This window comes from Piliocolobus tephrosceles, chromosome 14 (genome assembly GCF_002776525.5).
Source record: "Piliocolobus tephrosceles isolate RC106 chromosome 14, ASM277652v3, whole genome shotgun sequence".
In the NCBI taxonomy this organism is placed as follows: Eukaryota; Metazoa; Chordata; class Mammalia; order Primates; family Cercopithecidae; genus Piliocolobus; species Piliocolobus tephrosceles.
In genome coordinates this window covers 9,680,987-9,702,469 of record NC_045447.1, presented here as the reverse complement: position 1 = coordinate 9,702,469, position 21,483 = coordinate 9,680,987, and the positions used below count along the sequence as shown (strand labels likewise).

The following is a 21,483-nucleotide window of genomic DNA, read 5'->3' as shown; positions in this document are numbered from 1 at the left end:
GCTGGGCTACAGCAGAGCCTTGATGTGGCTTGCTGTTCACAGTCCAATGGGGGAGACGAGATAAAGCAACTTCAGCCCCGTGAGATAAATAGATGCTGTGATGGGATGAGCAGGAACTAGAGTGTTCCTGACACAGGAAATGGCAGGTACCAGGCCAAGGAGCTAGAGGAGGAGCACCTGGCACCTCTGAGGACCTTATTTTCCCTCCTTTACTGTGGCAACCTTGAGGAAGTAAGTCATTTCAGGCCAGGTATGGTGGCATATGTCTGTAATCTCAACACTGTGGGAGGCTGAAGTGGGAAGACTGCTTGAGCCTGGGAGTTTGAGACCAGACTGGGCAACACAGTGAGACCCCATTTCTACAAAAAAACAAAAATTAGAAATGCATGGGGTGCACGTTTGTTGTCCCAGCTACTTGGGAGGCTGAGGTGCAAGGATTGCTTGAGCCCAGGAGGTCGAGGCTGCAGTAAGCTGTGAGCGTGTCATTGCACTCAGCCTGGGCAACAGTGAGACCTTGTCTCAAAAAAATAAAAAATAAAGTCACTTCACCTCTCTGAGCCTCAGTGTCCTTGTCTGAAAATGGATTATTGCCAGGGTTCTGAGGAAGCGGAAGGTACATGAAGCACTTAGCCCGGGGCCTGGCACACAGAAGAAGGTTCAGCAGTGTTGGCTGCTGCTGGCAGGCACTGCCCTCATTCCCTCCGAGGCACCGACGACCCACCAGGGTTCTGAGAGAAAATACTCGAGGCTCTTCCTGCCCAGGTCCTGTGGGTGGCCAGTGGCAGGGCGCTCTCGGCCAGGGGAGAGAGAGAGGCCAGATCCAGGCCCTGCAGCAGGTGGAGAAGAGGGGACCTCGGCTTCACAGAGGCTGTGGGAGGAGTCAGTGCTCAGCTTCCAGAAACGCTTAATTGAGTCCTGGTGCCCAGGCTTAAAACCTCACATAGAGGGTAAAATCCACACACTCACAGTGGTCTATAAAGGGTGTGACTGTATCATTTCTCTTTTGTTTTTAGAGACAAGAGTCTCGCTCTGTCGCCTAGGCTGAGGCTGGAGTGCAGTGGTGTCATCTGGGCTCACTGCAAGCTCCGCCTCCCGGGTTCACGCCATTCTCCTGCCTCAGCCTCTCGAGTAGCTGGGACTACAGGCACCCGCCACCACGCCCGGCTAATTTTTTCGTATTTTTCAGTAGAGATGGGGTTTCACCGTGTGAGCCAGGATGGTCTCAATCTCCTGACCTCGTGATCTGCCCGCCTGGGCCTCCCAGAGTGCTGGGATTACAGGCGTGAGCCACTGTGCCCGGCTGACCATATAATTTCTTATTCCAACCAGGCAGCTCTTGAGGATGACAAGGCACTGTCGATAGAGCTGCAGGGACCACAGGTGTCAGCCAGGACGGCCCTGGGCCATGCTAGAGTCTGGGCACCTCACAATTTGGCCCCAGCGACTTCTTGGTCCCGTCCCATTCCACCCTTGTTCCTCACGCTGCCAGAGCCACATGGGGCTGCTTCTCTGTCCACCCTGGCAGGACCCTCTGCTGAGAATGCACTTTTCCTCCACCCCTCGGGCCAGTCCTGGGCAGCCTCCGTCTTTTCTCTGGGTTTGGCTCCACTCTGCCTCTTGTGAGAAGCCTCCTAGACACATGGGGACACCGTGCTGGCTCCTTCCCCTCTCCCTAAAGCACTGTGGCCCAGCAGACTCCAGGCTTCCCTGACCTGCCTGCCCACTCCCATTCACTGGCAGGAGGCACCTCCTCCGCTGCCTTCTCCCTGCTGGTGGCACAGAGTCATAATCTTCTATTTGCCATCTGTCTCCCCCATCAGGCTGAGCCATCCTGGGCAGGCACCCTGTTGGTCTGGTTGCCAGCTGTGTCCTCAGTGGGCACAGGGATGTGAAGAGAACGCATAGGAAACAGGTACTCCAGCTCAGTCCCCTGCCACCTGTCCCCAGCCTGCAGCCCTTTAACCTACCAAACGCACCCCTCCCTACCACAGAACTACCCACACTGCGGTCCCCCTGCCTGGGGTGGCTCAAGTCCTGCTCCAGAGCCTGGAAGCCAGGCTAGCAATCCCCTCCACAAAAAAAGACGCTCTGTTCTCCATTTTGCACAAAAATGTATTTCTGTGACATCCCAAAGTACAGACATTTCCCCAGGCCCCAGGGGGTAAAGCAATGAGGTGTGAACTCTGCCAGGGTCTGGCCGGGGCCGCTGAGCGTGGGATGGAAGGGAGCGCTGCATGCAGCCCATCTGCCAAGCTGGGGGAACACAGGGCTGCCGCCCACTTCCCAGGACAGGGAGGGAGAGGCTCCAGGAGAAAAAGGCCAGGTGTCTCTCCCAAAGCCGCTCCCCCATCCCGTCCTGCCTGGAGGCGGAAATGCTAGGAACACCTGAAAACAGGCCCGCAGAGGGAAGAGGGAAGAAAAAGCCATCACCCAAAGGCTGCCTCCAGGGTTAGCGCTGCTCCCCAGGCCCCTGTGATCCACAAGTGTCCGATGAGAAGCAAGGCAGCGTCCACCGAGGAAGGAGCGCAAGAGAGCCGTCGCCTCTCAGGCTTCCAAGGTAAAGCTGAGGGCAGGGTGGGACTGCCAGGGAGGCCCAAGCAGCCACTGCAGGGCAGTCCAAGTGCTGGTCTGGAGGCGGCTGTGTGGCCGCTGTGGGTCCAAGGCTGGCGTGGGACCTCTGCCTCTGAGAGGCGTGGGGTCCTCTGGGCAGCGGGGCAGGCTGGGATGAGGAGGCAGGCTCAGTTCTGCTGGTGGGAGCGTCTGGGCAGTTGAAGGCTGTGGAGCAAGGAAGCAAGCCCCTGGCCCCAGAAGATGCTGGCTTCCAGGGCAGGGGCCAGGTTCTGGATGTGTTTTGGCAGAAGGGGCAGTGGAATCTGCCCCCGAGTTCTGACCATCCCTGGGCTGGGGCTTTCCACAGCCTGGGACCTGGTGGGAGACTAGGAGGCAGCCTCCATAGCAGCGTGGCCTCAGGCAGGCCTGGCTGGACAGCAGCAGGGCCACTGGGCGCCCTGCTCCTGGAAGGTCTCCAGGGGCAGGGCTGCCTGGACCTTAGCCTAGGAACAGCTCACTGTCTTGCCCCAGATGGCCCACAGCTGGGAGCACCAAGGCTTTTGGGAGACCCAGTGGGGTAAGTTCTAATCCCCAAACCCCATCAGCTGTGCCCGGGAGCCGAGATGGAGTTCTCAGGCATGGGCAGTGGGTCAGGATGCTGGATACACTGTCCAAGGCCTGCTCCTCTCATGAAAGGAAGCCAGACTGGGGTCTGAGTTTCCTGGACAAGGACTGGACACTCACAGCGTTATAGGCATTTAGTCTGGTTGGGGTAGGAGTGAGTGTGTCAGCGATGAAGGCTGAGTGGGTTTGAGAATGGCCAAGGAAGCTGCAAGGACTCAGGAGTGTTGCTTTTGTTTTTGTACAGAAATCATACACACAAAACTTCACACTTCCTAACCAAAAAAAAAATATATATATAATATATATATCTCACTAATGTTAAGGAAAAGCGTCGGTTGTGCAAAAGTCCCCCATGTCTCTTCACTCCGTGGGGGGCTCCCTCGGAAGGGGCCTGCCCGCTGGGCTGCTTGAGCACGCTTCCTCTCCGCCTGTGGTCCAGAGCGGTGGTGGCCATGGCGGTGGAGGCCTCTATCTGGATGTGTCCATGTTTTCCTCTTTAAAGTTACTGCAGTGCTCAATCACCTTGCTGAGGACAATGAGGGAGACAGGATTGGAGGGTGGGCTTGGTTGGGGTGAGCCCAGCCCCTCTGAGGTCATCAGGCAGCTGGGTAAGCACGTGTTCACAGTGATGGTGATGCTGACTGAATGATGTGGACGGAGGGGTTGGCAGAGTGGCTGGCAAGTGCAGGGGACTCAGGGAATGGCACCTGTGGCCGGGAATGCCATCACCAGCCATCCTCCACTTGCTTCCTCCCCGCCACCCCCAGTCCCAGGGCATCTGTGGATAGGGGTCCCCGAATCAGCTCAGGCCTGACCTCCAGAACCCTTTGGAACTTTCTTTAGTGACCTCTTCCTTCTTCATTTTCCCTGCACACCAGACCCTTCTCTTTCCAGAAGTCCACTAGTGGTCCCCAAACTGACTGCACATCAGATTCCCCCAGAGGCCCGGATCCAGTGGCAGGTCCAGGGTGGGGTGGGGGCAGCTATGTTCGCACAAGGGCCCCCACTACTCTGTGGCAGCCAGGGCCCAGCACTCCAGCTCAGATTTCAAGTCTCACCCGCCCCAGCCTGACCCCTGCCACCCATCACTGTCAGTTATCACCTTGGACCCCGGACAGCTTGCCCATTCCACATCAAGCCTGTGGGTTGGGGGCTTCACTGCAGCCTCTATGTGTTAAAGGGGTGCCCCAATACCTTTTAGGAAGCAAATTCCCAGAGTGGGAGAGGGGCCAGTGGACAGGCCGAGGGCCTTCTCCTAAGCATCATCCAGGGTCATTTACTCCTTGCTGTCAGATAGGCCAGTGCCTCAGACTCCCATCACAGGCCTTGGACACATGTTCAAAGTGACTATGGTAGGTAACTGGTCAGTCTTACCCAGTGCTTCTCAAATTTCCCAGGAATCCCTGTTAACCATGAAAATTCCAGGGCCACCTCCCACCTCTCACCTCCCAGATGCACTGGAAAAGAAAACCTAGAGGTGGGCCCTGTCCGTTTATTTTTAAATTTTATTTTTTTGAGACAGAGTCTCGCTCTGTTGACCAGGCTGGAGTGCAGTGGCACCATCTCGGCTCACTGCAACCTCCGCCTCCTGGGTTCAAGTGATTCTCCTGCCTCAGCCTCCCAAGTGGCTAGGATTACAGGTGCGCACTACTATGCCCAGCTAATTTCGTATTTTTAGTAGAGATGGGGTTTTACCATGTTAGCCAGGTCTCGAACTCCTGACCTCAAGTGATCCACCCACCTCAGCCTCCCAGATTGCTAGGATTACAGGTGTGAGCCTGTGCCTGGCCAGCAGTGCCTTTGGTCAGATATAATAGAACCAGGTGACACTTCCCTGCCCTGGCCCAGGAAGTGGCTGTCTGAGGAGCCTCTGAGTTCCAGACCCCTCCTCCATGTGACCTTTTGCTCTATACAGAGCCATGAAAAAGTGTGCTGGGGTCAGCTTGACCGTTGTCCCTTCTAGAATGAATCCTGGAGAAAACACGGTCGTTCCTGACGATTTCGACATGTCGCATCCCTGAGAGTCTCTCCTGTCCTGATCGACTTGAGAACTGGAGGGAGTGGCATTTTAGACACTGCAGTGAAAGCCACACAGCCACAGAAGGCCGGGACTCTACTATGTTTGCGACCTTCACATTGAGCAAGCTCACTTGCACTCTGCCTCGTCTCATCTCTAGAATGTATTTGACCATATCATGTCCCTTCTTTAGTGGGCATGTCTTTGGTCAAACATAATGAGAAGTTCTGACCTGACTTGCTAATACCCAGTGATAAAAGGATGGAGTTTGTTGGGAATAAAAGAAAACTAAGCTTACAAACGAGGGCCCTGATGCTCCGTTCAGAGCTTGGTCATCTAGTTTCCAGCCATACTATGGTCAAGATGACATTTGGAGAGGCCCCAGCTGGACATCAATACGCTGTCAACCTCTATACTCAACCCCAAGCTGCCCCTGGCAATTTCAGTCATTCCTAACCTCCAGAGGGCGCCCGCTATGCCCTTACTCCCCCAGATCAAGGTTCCAGGCAGAAACACACTGCTAGTCTCTTACCGGGCCATTTCCTTGGTCTCCTGCCGTGCAGTCGCCATCTTAATTATGTCCCTCAGAAGGGGCAACCCCCCTTCTTTGATCAGCAGAGGGCAGTACTTGTCCGCTGTGGGATAGGAGCAGACAGCAGAGGATCAGGATGGGTCTTCTTATCAGCCCGAGGCCCAGAAACCCACCCTGTCTGTGAGGACTATCCTGGTGTTGGGGGTGTGAAGGCACAGGCCTTGGTGGGGGCAAGACATGTGCGCCCAGCCCCATGGGTGGGAGTTCTGCATCCGTGTAGGGGAAGCAAGAGGTGACTCCTTGGTTTGAAGTTGCTGTATTTATTTCCAGAGCTCATTTTCTTTTTTTAAAAAAAATTTTTATATATATAAAATCTTAAAATATATATATATTATATATATATAATTTTTTTTTTTTTTTTTTTGAGACAGAGTCTCACTCTGTCACCCAGGCTGGAGTGCAGTGATGTGATCCGAGTTCATTGTAACCTCTGCCTCCTGGGTTCAAACGATTCTCCTGTCTCAGCCTCCCTAGTAACTGGGACTACAGGCACGTGCCACCAAGCCCAGCTAATTTTTATATTTTTAGTAGAGGTGGGGTTTCACTATGTTGGCCAGGGTGGTCTCAAACTCTTGGCCTCAAATGATCTGTCCACCTCGGCCTCCCATTGTGCTAGGATTACAGGCGTGAGCCACTGCATCCAGACTAATTTTTTTTTTTTTTTTTTTTTTAAGTAGAGGCAGGGTCGCACCATGTTGCCTATGTTGGTCTCAACCTCTTGGGCTCAAGCAATCCTCCACCTCAGCCTCCCAAAGGGCTGGGATTATAGGCGTGAGCCACTATGCCTAGCTTCCAGCGCTCATTCTGTGGAAAATGTCACCCAAACCAGTGAGACCAGTGGCTCCTAAAGATGGTGATCCTTTGAGAAGTTTCTATAAAAATATAGATTTCTAAGCTCTGTCGCTCAATATTCTTTTGCAGTAAATACAAGGACCAAGATTTATCTGTATTTTCACCAGGTGATTCTGGTGACCTGCCAGGTTGGGACCAGCTGGTGGTATGGTTGTTGTTTTTCATGCAGAAAGCATGGAGACTTCTATTTTATTTCTGGAGATGGGGGTCTCGCTATGTTGCCCAGGCTGGAGTGCAATGGTTATTCACAGGCATGATCATAGCTCAATGCAGCTGGAAACTCCAGACCTCCGGCAATTCTCCTGTCTCAACCTCCTGAATACCTGTGTGCACCATTGAGCCCAGCAGGCATGGAGATTTTGGACTGTTCCTGCACATGGAAACGGGAAGCATTAAGAAAGCTGTCTGGGAACTCTGCACAGGTATTTTGCCTGCTAGGCCTGCTTCTGGTGAGGAGGCAGGAGTGGGCCGTTAAGCTGGGTGTCTCACGAATGCTGGAAAGTAGAGGGTTCTGCTCTGAGGCACAAAAGCGGCAGCAGCAATTAATGCTCCCCCCTGGGCTACAAACTCCCTGAGGGCACATGTGCTTTCAGCTGGATGAGTGTCTGAACCCAGGACCAGTCAGCACTCACGGTAGACAGACACGAGGTTATACAGGGCCCAGGTTGCCCAGTGCTGGCTGACAGGAGAGATTCCCTGGGGAAGGAGGCGGAGAATTGGTTCAAATGACCTGCAGGAAAAGAAATCAAGGTCACTGTGGATACTGGGGGTGAGGAGTGTGTCTTGTGTCTTTTCTTTTTTTTTTTTTTTTTTTTTGAGACGGAGTCTGGCTCTGTCACCCAGGCTGGAGTGCTATGGCCGGATCTCAGCTCACTGCAAGCTCCGCCTCCCGGGTTTACGCCATTCTCCTGCCTCAGCCTCCCAGGTAGCTGGGACTACAGGCACCCGCCACCTCGCCCGGCTAGTTTTTTGTAGTTTTTAGTAGAGACGGGGTTTCACCGTGTTAGCCAGGATGGTCTCCATCTCCTGACCTTGTGATCCGCCCGTCTTGGCCTCCCAAAGTGCTGGGATTACAGGCTTGAGCCACCGCGCCCGGCGAGTGTGTCTTTTCTTGTCTGAGGTTTCCTCCCACTGGGGAATCCTAGTGACCAACCATGACAGGCTGGCAGGATGCCAGGGAGAAGGGACAGCTGGCCCTGCATCCCACTGGCAGGCTGCACAACGAGACTCCCTTGGAGAGAGGATAAAGGCACAAGCACATGAGGGAGGCAGAAGGGACCCAGATTAGGAGGAGCAGAAAGCTGGAGACCTCAGCAAGGAGCAGAGACCCAGCCTGGGGGAGAAGGGGAGAGGCACCCTGGGAACAGAAGCACATGTGACTGTTTTTTTTTTTTGAGACGGAGTTTTGCTCTGTCGCCCAGGCTAGAATGCAGTGGAACGATCTCCACTCATTGCAACCTCTGCCTCCTGGATTCAAGCAATTCTTCTGCCTCAGCCTCCTGAGTAGCTGGGACTACAGGCGCCTGCCACCACACCCAGCTATTTTTTTTTTTTTCCTTTTGAGACGGAGTCTTGCTCTGTTGCCCAGGCTGGAATGCAGTGGAGCGATCTCAGCTCACTACTAACTCCGCCTCCTGGGTTCACATCATTCTCCTGCCTCAGCCTCCTGGGTAGCTGGGACTACAGGCACCCACCACCACACTCGGCTAATTTTTTTGTATTTTTAGCAGAGACGGGGTTTCGCCGTGTTATCCAGGATGGTCTCGATCTCCTGACCTCGTGATCTGCCCGCCTCAGCCTCCCAAAGTGCTGGGATTACAGGCGTGTACCACCGTGCCTGGGCTAATTTTTGTATTTTTAGTAGAGACAGAGTTTCAGTATGTTGGCCAGGTTGGTCTCGAACTCTTGACCTCAACTGATCCGCCTGCCTCAGCTTCCGAAAGTGCTGGGATTATAGGCATGAACCATCGCGCATGCCACCACGCCCAGCTAATTTTGGGTTAGAGCATCATTTTGCTGTTGGCCAGGCTGGTCTTGAACCCCTGATCACCTGCCTCGGCCTCCCAAAGTGCTAGGATTACAGGCCACTGTGAGCCACTGCACCCAGACTAATATATATATATTTTTTTTTTTTAGCCACTGTGCCCAACCTTTTTTTTTTTTTTTTTGAGAAAGGGTCTCGCTCTGCTGCCCAGGCTGGAGTGCAGTGGCATGATCAGAGCTCACTGCAGCCTTGACCTTCCAGGCCATGCAAGTGCTCCTCCCACCTCAGCCTCCTGAGGAGCTGGGACTACAGGTGTGACCCACCATGACTGAATAATTAAAAACAAAATTTTTTTGGCCGGGCGCAGTGGCTTACGCCTGTAATCCTACCACTTTGGGAGGCTGAGGCGGGTGGATTGCCTGAGCTCAGGAGTTTGAGAACAGCCTGGGCAACACAGTGAAACCCCGTCTCTACTAAAGTACAAAAAATTAGTTGGGCATGGCAGTGTGCACCTATAATCCCAGCTACTTGGGAGGCAGGAGAATCGCTTGAACCCGGGAGGTGGGGGTTGCAGTGAGCCAAGATCGCACCATTGCACTCCAGTCTGGGTGACAGTGTGAGACTCTGTCTCAAAAAAATAAATTTTTTTGTAGAGGTGAGGGCTCAGGCTGGTTTCAAACTCCTGAGCTCAAGTGATCCTCCTGCCTCGGCCTCCCAAAGTGGCTGGGATTCTAGGCATGAGCCATTGCATCCGGCCTATGACTGCTCTTCTGACAAGGGCCTTCTGTGGGCCAGCATGGAGTCATGGTCCAAAAGCCTGAAACACGTGTGCAAAACTCCTGGGCCAGCGATTCTGCTTCCTTTCTCCCCAAGAACTATAGTACTTCGCGCGTTGGCAAAGCTGTCAATGTCAGCCTGTTCCTCCCAGTATGGGTTTTCAACTGAAATGTTCATCTGTACAGGATGGTACGAAGAGAGTGACTCCGTCCTAAAATGATGAGGGAGATCCTTGCCTGGTGATTGGCCATTCAGTCACAAAACAGTAGGCATTGATGCCAGCTTGACTTAAAGTAATGAAATCTGTGCATAGAAACACTGCTGGAAGAAGAGACACCAAAATGTCAACAGGGGTTCTCTTTCAGGGAGTGAGATTATGAACAATTCCTGTTTTCTTCTTCTTCTTCTCCTTCTCCTTCTCCTTTCTTCTTTCTTTCTTCCTTCTTCCTTCTTTCTTTTCTTCTTTCTTCTTTCTTCTCCTCCTCCTCCTCCTTCTCCTCCTCCTCCTTCTCCTTCTTCTTCTTTTTTTTGAGATGGAGTATCACTCTATTGTTGCCCAGGCTGGAGTGCAGTGGTGAGTTCTTGGCTCACTGCAACCTCTGCCTTCTGGGTTCAAGTGATTCTCATGCCTCAGCCTCCCAAGTAGCTGGGATTACAGGTGCCCGCCAACATGCCTGGCTAATTTTTGTATTTTTAGCAGAGATGGGGTTTCACTGTGTTGGTCAGGCTGGTTTCGAACTCCTGACCTCAGGTGATCCACCTGCCTTGGCCTCCCAAAGTGCTGGGATTAAAGGTGTGAGCCTCTGTGCCTGATCCTGTTTTGTTTTCTTGTTTTTTTTTTTTTTTTTTTTTTTAAAGAAATGGAGTCTCATTCTGTCTCCCAGGCTGGAGTGCAGTAGCGTAATGTTGGCTCACTACAGCCTCGACCACCTGGGCTCAAGTGATTCTCCTGCCTCAGCCTCCCCAGTAGGTGGGACACGGGTGTGCACCATCATGCCCAGCTGATTTTTTTTTTTTTTTTTTTGAGACAGAGTCTTGGTCTGTCGCCCAGGCTGGAGTACAGTGGCAACATCTCGGTTCACTGCAACCTCCACCTCTCAGGTTCAAGCGATCCTCCTGCCTCAGCCTCCTGAGTAGCTGGGATTATGGGTATGCACCACCACGCCAGGTTTTTGTATTTTTAGTAGAGATGGAGTTTCACCATTTTGGGCAGGCTGGTCTCGAACTCCTGACCTCATTATCTGCCCACCTCAGCCTCCTAAAGTTCTGTGATTAGGAGCCACTGCACCCGGCCTGAATTTTAAAAAATTTTTAGTTCACTGCAAGCTCCGCCTCCCGGGTTCACACCATTCTCCAGCCTCAGCCTTCCGAGTAACTGGGACTACAGGCACCCGTCACCATGCCCGGCTAATTTTTGTATTTTTAATAGAGACGGGGTTTCACTGTGTTAGCCAGGATGGTTTCAATCTCCTGACCTCATGATCCGCCCGCCTTGGCCTCCCAAAGTGCTGGGATTACAGCCGTGAGCCACGGCGCCCGGCCTAAATTTTTAGTAAAGAAGTCTCACTATGTTGCCCAAGCTGGTCTTGAAATCTTGGGCTCAGCCGGGCGTGGTGGCTCATACCTATAATCCCAGCACTCTGGGAGGCCGAGGCAAGCAGATCATGAGGTCAGGAGATTGAGACCAACCTGGCTAACATGGTGAAACCCCGTCTCTACTAAAAATACAAAAAAATTAGCTGGGCGTGGTGGTGGGCACCTGTAGTTCCAGCTACTTGGGAGGCTGAGGCAGGAGAATGGTGTGAACCCGGGAGGCGGAGCTTGCAGTGAGTTGGACTGCTCCACGGCACTCTAGCCTGGGTGACAGAGCAAGACTCCATCTCAAAAAAAAAAAAAAAAAGAAAGAAAGAAATCTCGGGCTCAAATGATACTCCTGTCTCGACTTCCCAAAGTGCTGGGATTATAGGCAAGAGCTATTGTGCCCGGCCCATCTGTATGGTTTTCTGTTGTGTGTCTATTTTCTCCCCACCTTTCCCCACAAATCAGTAGGTATCAGTAGTCTGCAAAGAGCAGGCTTTGGGTACATGCAGATGTTGGCATGTATGGCAAATGCTCCAGGCTGCATGGGTGAGATCGTGCCCTTATGTATGCTCTGTGCTGTGTGCAGCTACGCATCAGTGAGGGAAAGCAGAACCCCACAGAGGACCAGAAGAAAGGCGGGAGCTCCGAGCAGACTTTTTTTTTTTTTTTGGAGATGGAGTCTCGCTCTGTCGCCCAGGCTGGAGTGCAGAGGTGTGATCTTGGCTCACTGCAAGCTCCGCCTCCTGAGTTTACGCCATTCTCCTGCCTCAGCCTCCCGAGTAGCTGGGACTACAGGCGTCCACCACCTCGCCCGGCTAGTTTTTTGTATTTTTTAGTAAAGACGGGGTTTCACCGTGTTAGCCAGGATGGTCTCGATCTCCTGACCTCGTGATCCACCCATCTCGGCCTCCCAAAGTGCTGGGATTACAGGCTTGAGCCACCGCGCCCGGCCCTGAGCAGACCTTAATAGCAGGAGCGTCCTGCCCAGCACTTACCCCATATTCCACACTGCATCCCTGCTCCCCACCCTGCCCGCACCTGTAATTGATGTTTCTCCGAGAGTTGATGTCCCAGCTCTGGATGGCGGCCCACATGCGTTCCTCTACCTCCTCGCGCTGGGGCTCACAGACGCCCCAGGCCTCAGGTCCATCAAACATGATGTGGGAGAGGACGCCGCAGGCATTGTAGGAAACCTCGATCCCATCGGCCTTGCTCTCCAACAGGTTGCTGCCAGGAGAAAGACAGAGAAATGGAGTCCCACTCCCCGAGTTTCTCTTCAGATACCAGCTGCAGGACACCAACTTAAAACAAGAAGCAAGAGGTGCTACTTATTTCTTTATCACATATTGTCTATATACCTAGACTACTTCTAAAGGGATTTGAGGTCATTTAAGATATAATCACAGGCGGGGGGCGGTGGCTCACGCCTGTAATCCCAGCATTTTGGGAGGCTGAGGCAGGCAGATCACGAGGTCAGGAGTTTGAGACCATCCTGGCTAACATGGTGAAACCCCGTCTCTACTAAAAAATACAAAAAAATTAGCTGGGCATGGTGGCGGGCCCCTGTAGTCCCAGCTACTTGGGAGGCTGAAGCAGGACAATGGTCTGAACCCAGGAGGCGGAGCTTGCAGTTAGCCTAGATTGCACCACTGCACTTCAGCCTGGGTGACAGAGCAAGACTCTGTCTCAAAAAAAAAAAAAAGATATATAGTTACAAAAGGGCCACTTATGAAGGATTGAATGAATAAGAAACCATATTATCGAGGGAAAACAACATTTATAGCAAACCTAGGCTAAGAGCAGTTGTGCAACCGAGCAGACACTAGAGCTCTGAGCATCCTGGCAGCCAAGGCAAAAAGGGAAAGGATTAAAAGTACCAACCTGGGCCAGGCGCGGTGGCTCAAGCCTGTAATCCCAGCACTTTGGGAGGCCGAGACGGACGGATCACGAGGTCAGGAGATCGAGACCATCCTGGCTAACACGGTGAAACCCCGTCTCTACTAAAAAATACAAAAACCTAGCCGGGTGAGGTGGCGGACGCCTGTAGTCCCAGCTACTCGGGAGGCTGAGGCAGGAGAATGGCATAAACCCGGGAGGTGGAGCTTGCAGTGAGCTGAGATCCAGCCACTGCACTCCAGCCTGGGTGACAAAGCGAGACTCCGTCTCAAAAAAAAAAAAAAAAAAAAAAGTACCAACCTGAAGACGCTGATAAACTGGGAAGTCATTAGTTGAGGCCGCAGCTCCTTCACTTCTGCCACATTCCCCAAGAGTCCTAGCATATTCCTATGCAGTTCCTGCTTCTCTGGGAATTCCTGGGAAAATGAGAGCCAATGGGCCATATCAATTAGTACTTAATGACTTAGTGTCTGGTATTGTTAACCAAAAAGCTTCATGGGCATCTGGGCATGCCAACTAGATAAAGAGGGGGCATATAGGCTGCCCTCCTACCCTCCAATGCACCTAGGTCAGTGCAGGGTACACACACTAAGGGATTAAAGGGGTGGGACTCCTTGCCACAAAGGCAAAGGCTGATTAGAGATCTGACCTATGGCACAGATGTGGTTCTGTTCACCAAAGCTCAAAATATTAGTTTAAGGGACCCTCCTAGAAATTAGAGCAGGAAAACAGAGCATGTGTTTAAGGATGAACAGACCTGCTATCTAGCTCGTAGCATAGTGGGCTCTGGTCAGCTGTGGGCAGGCTGAGAATGACTGCTGAGGAGACAGGGAGGGGCTTTCCCTTGGAGTGGGGGCTCTCAGGAGGCCCCACCAGGCCATCTGGGTCTGGAGCTTCTGTCAGCAGCAAATCCTGGGTGGGTGGGCCTGAGTCTGTCCCCACTGCCCTTCTCCGGGAAGCATGGGTGAGGAGTGCTACGGATTTGGTTGCTGGGAAGCCTAGGGACAGAAGACGGGCCATGTGGGCAGCTGAGGCAGCTGCTGCTGCAGGAGGTGGACACTACCTTCAGGCAGTCCAGGAAGAGCTTCATGCCGTTGAAATTGAGGAACATCTCGCAGTTGTCAGGAGTTTCATCTGTGATGTTCCACAGGGCGCTCCAGGAGAACTCCATGACCTGGTCACACTGTGAGGGCAGGACAGGGCTCAGCCAAGGCTCCTGGTACCCAGGGAGGGGGGCCCCTGACAAAACATGGACCTCCCCCAGGGGCAGCCCAGGCCCCTTGCGGGCTGGGGAAAGGGCAGCGCGGCTTCATGAAGACTTACTATCTTGTCCAGCAGCTTCTTCTGAATCAGCTTCAGCATAGTCTGCAGGCAGGGACAAGAGTCTGCTAGAGTGCTGGGGCTCAAGAACTCCCACCCCCATGAACCCAAGATGGAGGGGAGGCTCAGCATGGCTAGTTCAGGAGTCTTGACAGGAGTCTTGAGGCTCACCATGGCTAGTTCAGGAGTCCTGACAAGGTCAAGTCTCCATATCTTTGGGGGAGGCTATTTGAAGGCACCCACTCCTCAGCCCCTTGGTATTGGCATCAGGAGGCCTGAGTGCCATTCCTGGCCCTCGGGTGACTCCCCTGTGACTTTGGGCACAGCCCTTCCCGCTGGGGCTTGAGCTTCCCTAACCATCAAATGAGACCAGAAGCTCTTGAGCTCGTTTGTCATTCTTTCCTTCCTTTCACCAGTGATATTTATCACCTCCCCACTGGCCTCCAGGGCCCATGCCAGGAAGTGCTGGGGACACAATGACAGAAAGACAACATGGCATCTTTTCCTATGGAGCCTATGAAAGCAGGATGAGTGCAGGGACTCGGAGAGGATGACAGTATGCTGTAGGTGGAAGAAATCTATGAAGCCACCAGCAACGTTCAGCATTAAGAAATTCTTCCTTTGGTCTAGCCTAAATCCCTCATGCTTCAGCATACTCTCCGTCTCCGTCTCCAACTCCCAGTCCCAGGCCCTTCTCTGAGACTCTGGCTCAGGGTAGAGGAGTGGTGGAGAGGGGTGGGGGAGAGTAGTGAGGCTCAGGAGGAAGGGGGCACCCCCCCACACGTACCACGACAAAGCCCATCTTGCCCACAGCCTCCTTGTGGTCGTTGTCCACCTGGCAGACCAGGGCGTTGCACAAGTGCACGGCGATCCGCTGGATGGACTCGTCCTGCCGCGTAGGGTTGAGGATGCTGAGCAGGAGCTCGTTGACTCGACGGTACTGGAATTCCAGCTCCTCGGGGATGCTGAAGTTGCAGAGCGTCAGGCAGCAGTTCCGCTGCACCTGGGCCAGGACAGGACACAAGTGGGGCACATTCAGGGTCAGACTCAGGAGCAGGGCTCTAGAGGTATGAGATCATCCAGTCCAGCCCGGTTTTCTGGAAGAGGAGGCTATACAAGTGTTCTTTTAAAAATGTTTTATTGGCCGGGCGCGGTGGCTCACGCCTGTAATCCCAGCACTTTGGGAGGCTGAGGCGGGCGGATCACGAGGTCAGGAGATTGAGACCATCGTGGCTAATACAGTGAAACCCCGTCTCTACTAAAAATGCAAAAAATTAGCCGGGCGTGGCGGCGGGCGCCTGTAGTTCCAGCTACTCGGGAGGCTGAGGCAGAAGAATGGCGTGAACCCGGAAGGTGGAGCTTGCAGTGAGCCGAGATCGCGCCACTGCACTCCAACCTCGGCGACTGAGCGAGACTGTCTCAAAAAAAAAAAAAAAAAAAAAGTTTTATTAAAATATGAAATATTTGGGCCGGGCGCGGTGGCTCAAGCCTGTAATCCCAGCACTTTGGGAGGCCGAGACGGATGGATCACGAGGTCAGGAGATGGAGACCATCTTGGCTAACACGGTGAAACCCCGTCTCTACTAAAAAATACAAAAAACTAGCCGGGCGAGGTGGCGGGCGCCTGTAGTCCCAGCTACTTGGGAGGCTGAGGCAGGAGAATGGCGTAAACCCAGGAGGCGGAGCTTGCAGTGAGCTGAGATCCGGCCACTGCACTCCAGCCTGGGTGGCAGAGCGAGACTCCGTCTCAAAAAAAAAAAAAAAAATATGAAATATTCATACAGAAGAATGCATAAAACACAAATGTGGCTGGGCGCGGTGGCTCACGCCTATAATCCCAGCACTTTGGAAGGCCAAGGCGGGCAGATCACGAGGTCAGGAGATCGAAACCATCCTGGATAACATGGTGCAACCCCGGCTCTACTACAAATACAAAAAATTAGCCGGGTGTGGTGGCAGGTGCCTGTAGTCCCAGCTACTCGGGATGCTGAGGCAGGAGAATGGCATGAACCTAGGAGGCGGAGCTTGTAGTGAGGCCAGATCAGGCCACTGCACTCTAGCCTGGGCGACAGAGCAAGACTCCGTTTCAAAAAAAAAACAAAAAAACCCCACAAATGTATAGTTGTATAAATAACATAAAGTGAACTCAATGTAACCATCACCTGGGTCAAGAAACAGAACACTGTCAGCACCCAGAAGTCCCCACTGTCCCTTCTTGATCATAAGCCCCTTAGCCCTTCGACCCCCCCCCCCCTAGAAAGAACCACTACAATATCCCTGCTTTTCTTTTTCTTTTTTTTTTGAGATGGAGTCTTGCTCTGTTGCCCAGGCTGGAGTGCAGTGGACCTATCTTGGCTCACTGCAACCTCCACCTCCCTGGTTCAAACAATTCTCCTTTCTCAGCCTCCTGAGTAGCTGGGGTTACAGGCGTGCCACCATGCCTGGCTAATTTTTGTATTTTCAGTGGAGATGGGGTTTCCCCATGCTGGCCAGGTTGGTCTCGTATTACTAGCCTCAAGTAATCTGCCTGCCTCGGCCTCCCAAAGTGTTGGGATTACAGGTGTGAGCCACTGCACCCAGCCTTCTTTTATTTTTATTTTTTGAGACAGGGTCTTGCACTACTCTGCTACTCAGGCTGGAGCGCAGTGGCACCATCATGGTGCAGCCTCAACCTCGGGGGCTCAAGCGATCCTCCCTCCTCAGCATCCTGAGTAGCTAGTACTACAGCTGTGTGCCACCATGCCCAGCTACTATTCTGTGTTTTGTAGAGATGGGGTCTCACTATGTTGTCCAGGCTGGCCTCTACCTCCTGGGCTCAAGAGATCTTCTTACCTCAGCCTCCCAGAGTTCTGGGATTCTAGGCATGAGCAACTGCACCTGGCCCCTGCTTTATTTTTTGAGACAGGGTCTCACTCTGTCACCCAGGCTGGAGTGTGGAGGCGCAATCTCAGCTCACTGCAACCTCTCCGTCCTGGGCTCAAGTGATCCTTCCACCTCAGCCTCACTAGTAGCTGGGATTACAGGTGTATCCAATGGCCCCTGCTGGTTTTTTTTTTTTTTTTTTTTTTTTTTTTTTTTTTGAGATGGAGTCTCATTCTGTCGCCCAGGCTGGAGTGCAGTGGCGTGATCTTGGCTCACTGCAACCTCTGCCTCCAGTGTTCAAGTAATTTTCTGCCTCAGCCGCCTGAGTAGCTACGATTACAGGCACCCGCCACCACACCCAGCTAACTTTTTGTATTTTTAGTAGAGATGGTGTTTCACCATTTTGGCCAGGGTGGTCTTGAGCTTCTAACCTTGTGATCCACCCACCCCGACCTCCTGAAGTGCTGGGATTACAGGCATGAGCCACCATGCCTGGCATTTTGTGCAGTGGTGCAGTCTTGGCTCACTGCAACCTCCGCTTTGCAGGTTCAAGTGAATCTCTTGCCTCAGCCTCCCAAGTAGCGGGGATTATAGACGTGTGCCACCAGGCTCAGCTAATTTTTTTGCATGTTTTGTAGAGACAGGGTTTCACCATGTTAGTCAGGATGCTCTTGATCTCTTGACTTCGTGATCCACCAGCCTTGGCCTCCCAAAGTGCTGGGATTACAGACGAGAGTCACCGTGCCCGGCCTTTTTTTTTTTTTTTTTTTTGAGATGGAGTTTCACTCTTGTTGCCAAGGCTGGAATGCAATGGCGCGATCTCAGCTCACTGCAACCTCTGCCTCCCAGGTTCAAGTGATTCTCCTGCCTCAACCTCCCAAGTAGCTGGGATTACAGGCTCCCACCACCATGCCAAGCTAATTTTTGTATTTTTAGTAGAGATGGGGTTTCGTCATGTTGGCCAGGCTGGTCTGGAACTCCTGACCTCAGGTGATCCACCTGCCTCAGCCTCCCAAAGTGCTGGGATTACAGGCATGAGCCACCACGCCTGGCTGGCCCCTGCTTTTCATAGATATTCTATAGGTTTGCAAGATTAACAGTTGTTATACGTAGCTGAAATGCATTGATTTCTCATTACAGTATAGTATTCCATCATGACACCCCAATTTATTCATCCATTCTACAGCTGATGGATGTCTGGGTGACTCTAAGAGTTGGCTACTGTGAACCATGTATTATACTTGCATCCCGGTGACCATAAGCATGGGTTTCTTTAGGGCACACATGCCTGATGTGACTTCTGGGTCACAAGGTGTGCATGTCTTCAACCTCATTAGGTAACACTAGACTGTTTTCCGCAGTGGCTTTAGCAGTTTACACTCCTATCAGCAGGGCAGGAGCTCCTCAGTTGCTCTACATCCTCAGTTTTCTTTGTACTGTCTGCAGGTTTATTTGCTTATTGATTTGTTTGGGGTTTTTTTTTTGAGACAGTGTCTCATTCTGTTGCTCAGGCTGGAGTGCAGAGGTGCGACCATAGCTCACTGCAGCCTCAAACTCCTGGGCTGAAACAATCCTCTTGCTTCAGCCTCCTGAGTAGCTGGGACTACAGGAGTACATCACCACACCTGGCCAATTAAAAAAAAAATTTTTTTTTTGAGATGGAGCCTCATTTACTCTATTGCCCAGGCTGGAGTACAGTGGCATGATCCTGGCTCATTGCAGCCACCTTCTAGTGCAAGCGATTCTCCCGTCTCAGCCTCCCCAAGTAGCTGGGATTACATAGGGACCCGCCCTCATACCTGGCTAATTTTTGTATTTTAGTAGAGACAGGGTTTCACCACGTTGGCCAGGCTGGTCTTGAACTCCTGACCTCAGGTGATCCACCCGCCTCAGCCTCCCAAAGTGCTGGGATTACAGGTGTGAGCCACCTCGCCTGGCCCTATTTATTTGTTTTTAAGACAGGGTCTCTCTGTTACCAGACTGGAGTGCAGTGGTGCCATCATAGCTCACTGTAGCCTTGAACTCCCGGGCTCAAGCAATTTTCATACCTCAGCTTCCAAGGTGGCTGGGATTCCTGGGCATGTGCCATCACACCCGGCCTTTTTTTAAATTTAAATTTTATTTATGTATTTATTTATTTTTTGAGACAGAGTCTCACTCTGTAACCGAGGCTGGAGTGCACTGGCACGATCTCAGTTCACTGCAACCTCCACCTGGATTCAAGCGATTCTCCCACCTCAGCCTTCCTAGTAGCTGGGATTACAGGCGCCCACCACCACGCCTGGCTAATTTTTATATTTTTGGTAGAGACAAGGTTTTGCCATGTTGGCCAGGATGGTCTAGAACTCCTTGCCTCAAGTGATCCGTCTACCTCAGCCTCCCAAAGTGCAAGGATTACAGGCATAAGCCATTGCGCCCGGCCTTTTTCAAAGAAATTTTACAAGTGAGGATGTATGCATATTTTTTTCCTCTAAGAACAGTTCTAATTGCGGAAAGGCTAGGTCAAAAGATAGATGCATTTACAATTTTGGCAGGTTCTGCTGGTTGCCCTCCACATAGGTTGCACGACTCATCCCTCACCAGTAGACAGTGTGTGAGGGTACTCTTGCCTACCTATGTGACATTGGGTATCACCAAGCTCTTGAGATGAAATGTGACTTCCTCTTATTTTGATTTCCATTTCTGTGATAGATTTATTAATTCATTTGGGAGTCTCCAACTAGTCTTCTTTTTCTCTTTTCTTTTCCTTTTTTTTTTTAAGACAGGGTCTCCTCTGCTGCCCAAGCTAGAGTGCAGTGGTAGAATCAGAGTTCACTGCAGCCTCCACTTCCCAGGCTCAAGCAATCACCCCACCTTGGCCTCCGAGTAGCTGGGGCTACAGATGCATACCACTACACCCAGCTAATTAAAAGAAAAAAAATTTTTTTTTTGAGACAGAGTTTCATTATCGTCACCCAGGCTGGAGTGCAATGGTACCATCTCGGTTCACTGCAACCTCTGCCTCCTGGGTTCAAGCGATTCTCCTGCCTCAGCCTCCTGAGTAGCTAGGATTACAGGTTCCCACCACCACACTCGGCTAATTTTTGTATTTTAAGTAGAGACTGGGTTTCACTATGTTGGCCAGGCTGGTCTTGAACCCCTGACCTCAGGTGATCAACCTGCCTTGGCCTCCCAAAGTGCTGAGCCACCACGCCGGCCTAAAAAATTTTTTTGTAGGTAAGGGGCAGGTGGGCATGTCACTTGAGGCTAGGAGGAGTTCCAGACCAGCCTGGCCAACGGCGAAACCTTGTCTCTATTAAAAATACAAAAATTAGCCGGGCGCGGTGGCTCAAGCCTGTAATCCCAGCACTTTGGGAGGCCGAGATGGGCGGATCACGAGGTCAGGAGATCGAGACCATCCTGGCTAACACGGTGAAACCCCGTCTCTACTAAAAATACAAAAACTAGCTGGGCGAGGTGGCGGGCGCCTGTAGTCCCAGCTACTCCGGAGGCTGAGGCAGGAGAATGGCGTAAACCCCGGAGGCGGAGCTTGCAGTGAGCTGAGATCCGGCCACTGCACTCCAGTCCGGGCGACAGAGCGAGACTCCGCCTCCCAAAAAAAAAAAAAAAAAAAAAAAAAAAACAAAAATTAGCCAGGTGTGGTGGCGTGCTCCTATAGTCCCAGCTACTCAGGACGCTGAGGCAGGAGAATCGCTTGAACCTGGAGGTAGAGGTTGCAGTGAGCCGAGATCATGCCACTCCACTCCAGCCTGGGCATCAGAGAGAGACTCTGTCTCAAAAAAAAAAGAAAAAGAAAAGAAAAAATACACACACTCACATATTGCCCCTGAAATTCTACAACTCTACTTCTAGATATATATTATAAGGATAACTAATTAAGTATAATTAACAAAGCATTGCTTGGGAGAACAAAAGATTAAGCAGCAACCTAAATTATTCGACCCTGGGGGCTGTTTCACACACTGGGCAGAGCCCTGACCTTGGCCACTGCCTCCAAGCTTCAGCAGAGTCCTCCACACAGTGGCCTCTCCCTGGATGAGGACACTGAACATATGCTGGTGTCAACAGTTATGAAAATGAACCTTAACACCAGCTGTATCTAGGGGAGGAGAGGTGAGATTGTGAGTGGCTTTCACTCTATTTAATACATTCTTGTATCACTTGAATGTTTTCATCTTTTAAGCATTAGGTATCTTTTTTTTGTTTTGTTTTTGGTTTTGTGTTGATACAGAGTCTTGCTTTGTCACCCAGACTGGAGTGCAGTGGCACGATCTCAGCTCACTGAAATCTCCACCTCCCGGGTTCCAGCAATTATCCTGCCTTAGCCTCCCAAGTAGCTGGGACTATAGGCGCCCGCCACCATGCCTGGCTAATTTGTATATTTTTAGTAGAGACGGGGTTTCACCATGTTGGCCAGGCTGATCTCGA

The 21,483-nt window shown here is 52.0% G+C and overlaps 1 protein-coding gene across 4 annotated transcripts in view; it reads right to left on the bottom strand.

Moving 5' to 3' along the window:
• Nucleotides 1-2,094: 2,094 nt before the first annotated feature.
• Nucleotides 2,095-21,483, bottom strand: part of ZER1 (zyg-11 related cell cycle regulator) — a 43,752-nt gene continuing 24,363 nt past the window's right edge. For 3 of the 4 annotated variants that reach the window (XM_026457107.2, XM_026457109.2, XM_026457108.1), the window contains exons 9-16: nucleotides 14,981-15,196; nucleotides 14,197-14,238; nucleotides 13,937-14,056; nucleotides 13,174-13,289; nucleotides 12,016-12,204; nucleotides 7,268-7,365; nucleotides 5,724-5,826; nucleotides 2,095-3,700 (exon numbers count right to left, since the gene is read on the bottom strand). In XM_026457107.2, coding sequence (XP_026312892.1) covers nucleotides 3,643-3,700; nucleotides 5,724-5,826; nucleotides 7,268-7,365; nucleotides 12,016-12,204; nucleotides 13,174-13,289; nucleotides 13,937-14,056; nucleotides 14,197-14,238; nucleotides 14,981-15,196 — 942 coding nt within the window. In that variant the 3' untranslated portion in view covers nucleotides 2,095-3,642. The remainder of the gene's footprint in view (nucleotides 3,701-5,723; nucleotides 5,827-7,267; nucleotides 7,366-12,015; nucleotides 12,205-13,173; nucleotides 13,290-13,936; nucleotides 14,057-14,196; nucleotides 14,239-14,980; nucleotides 15,197-21,483) is intronic. The other variant, XM_023217002.3, reaches the window with a different exon arrangement.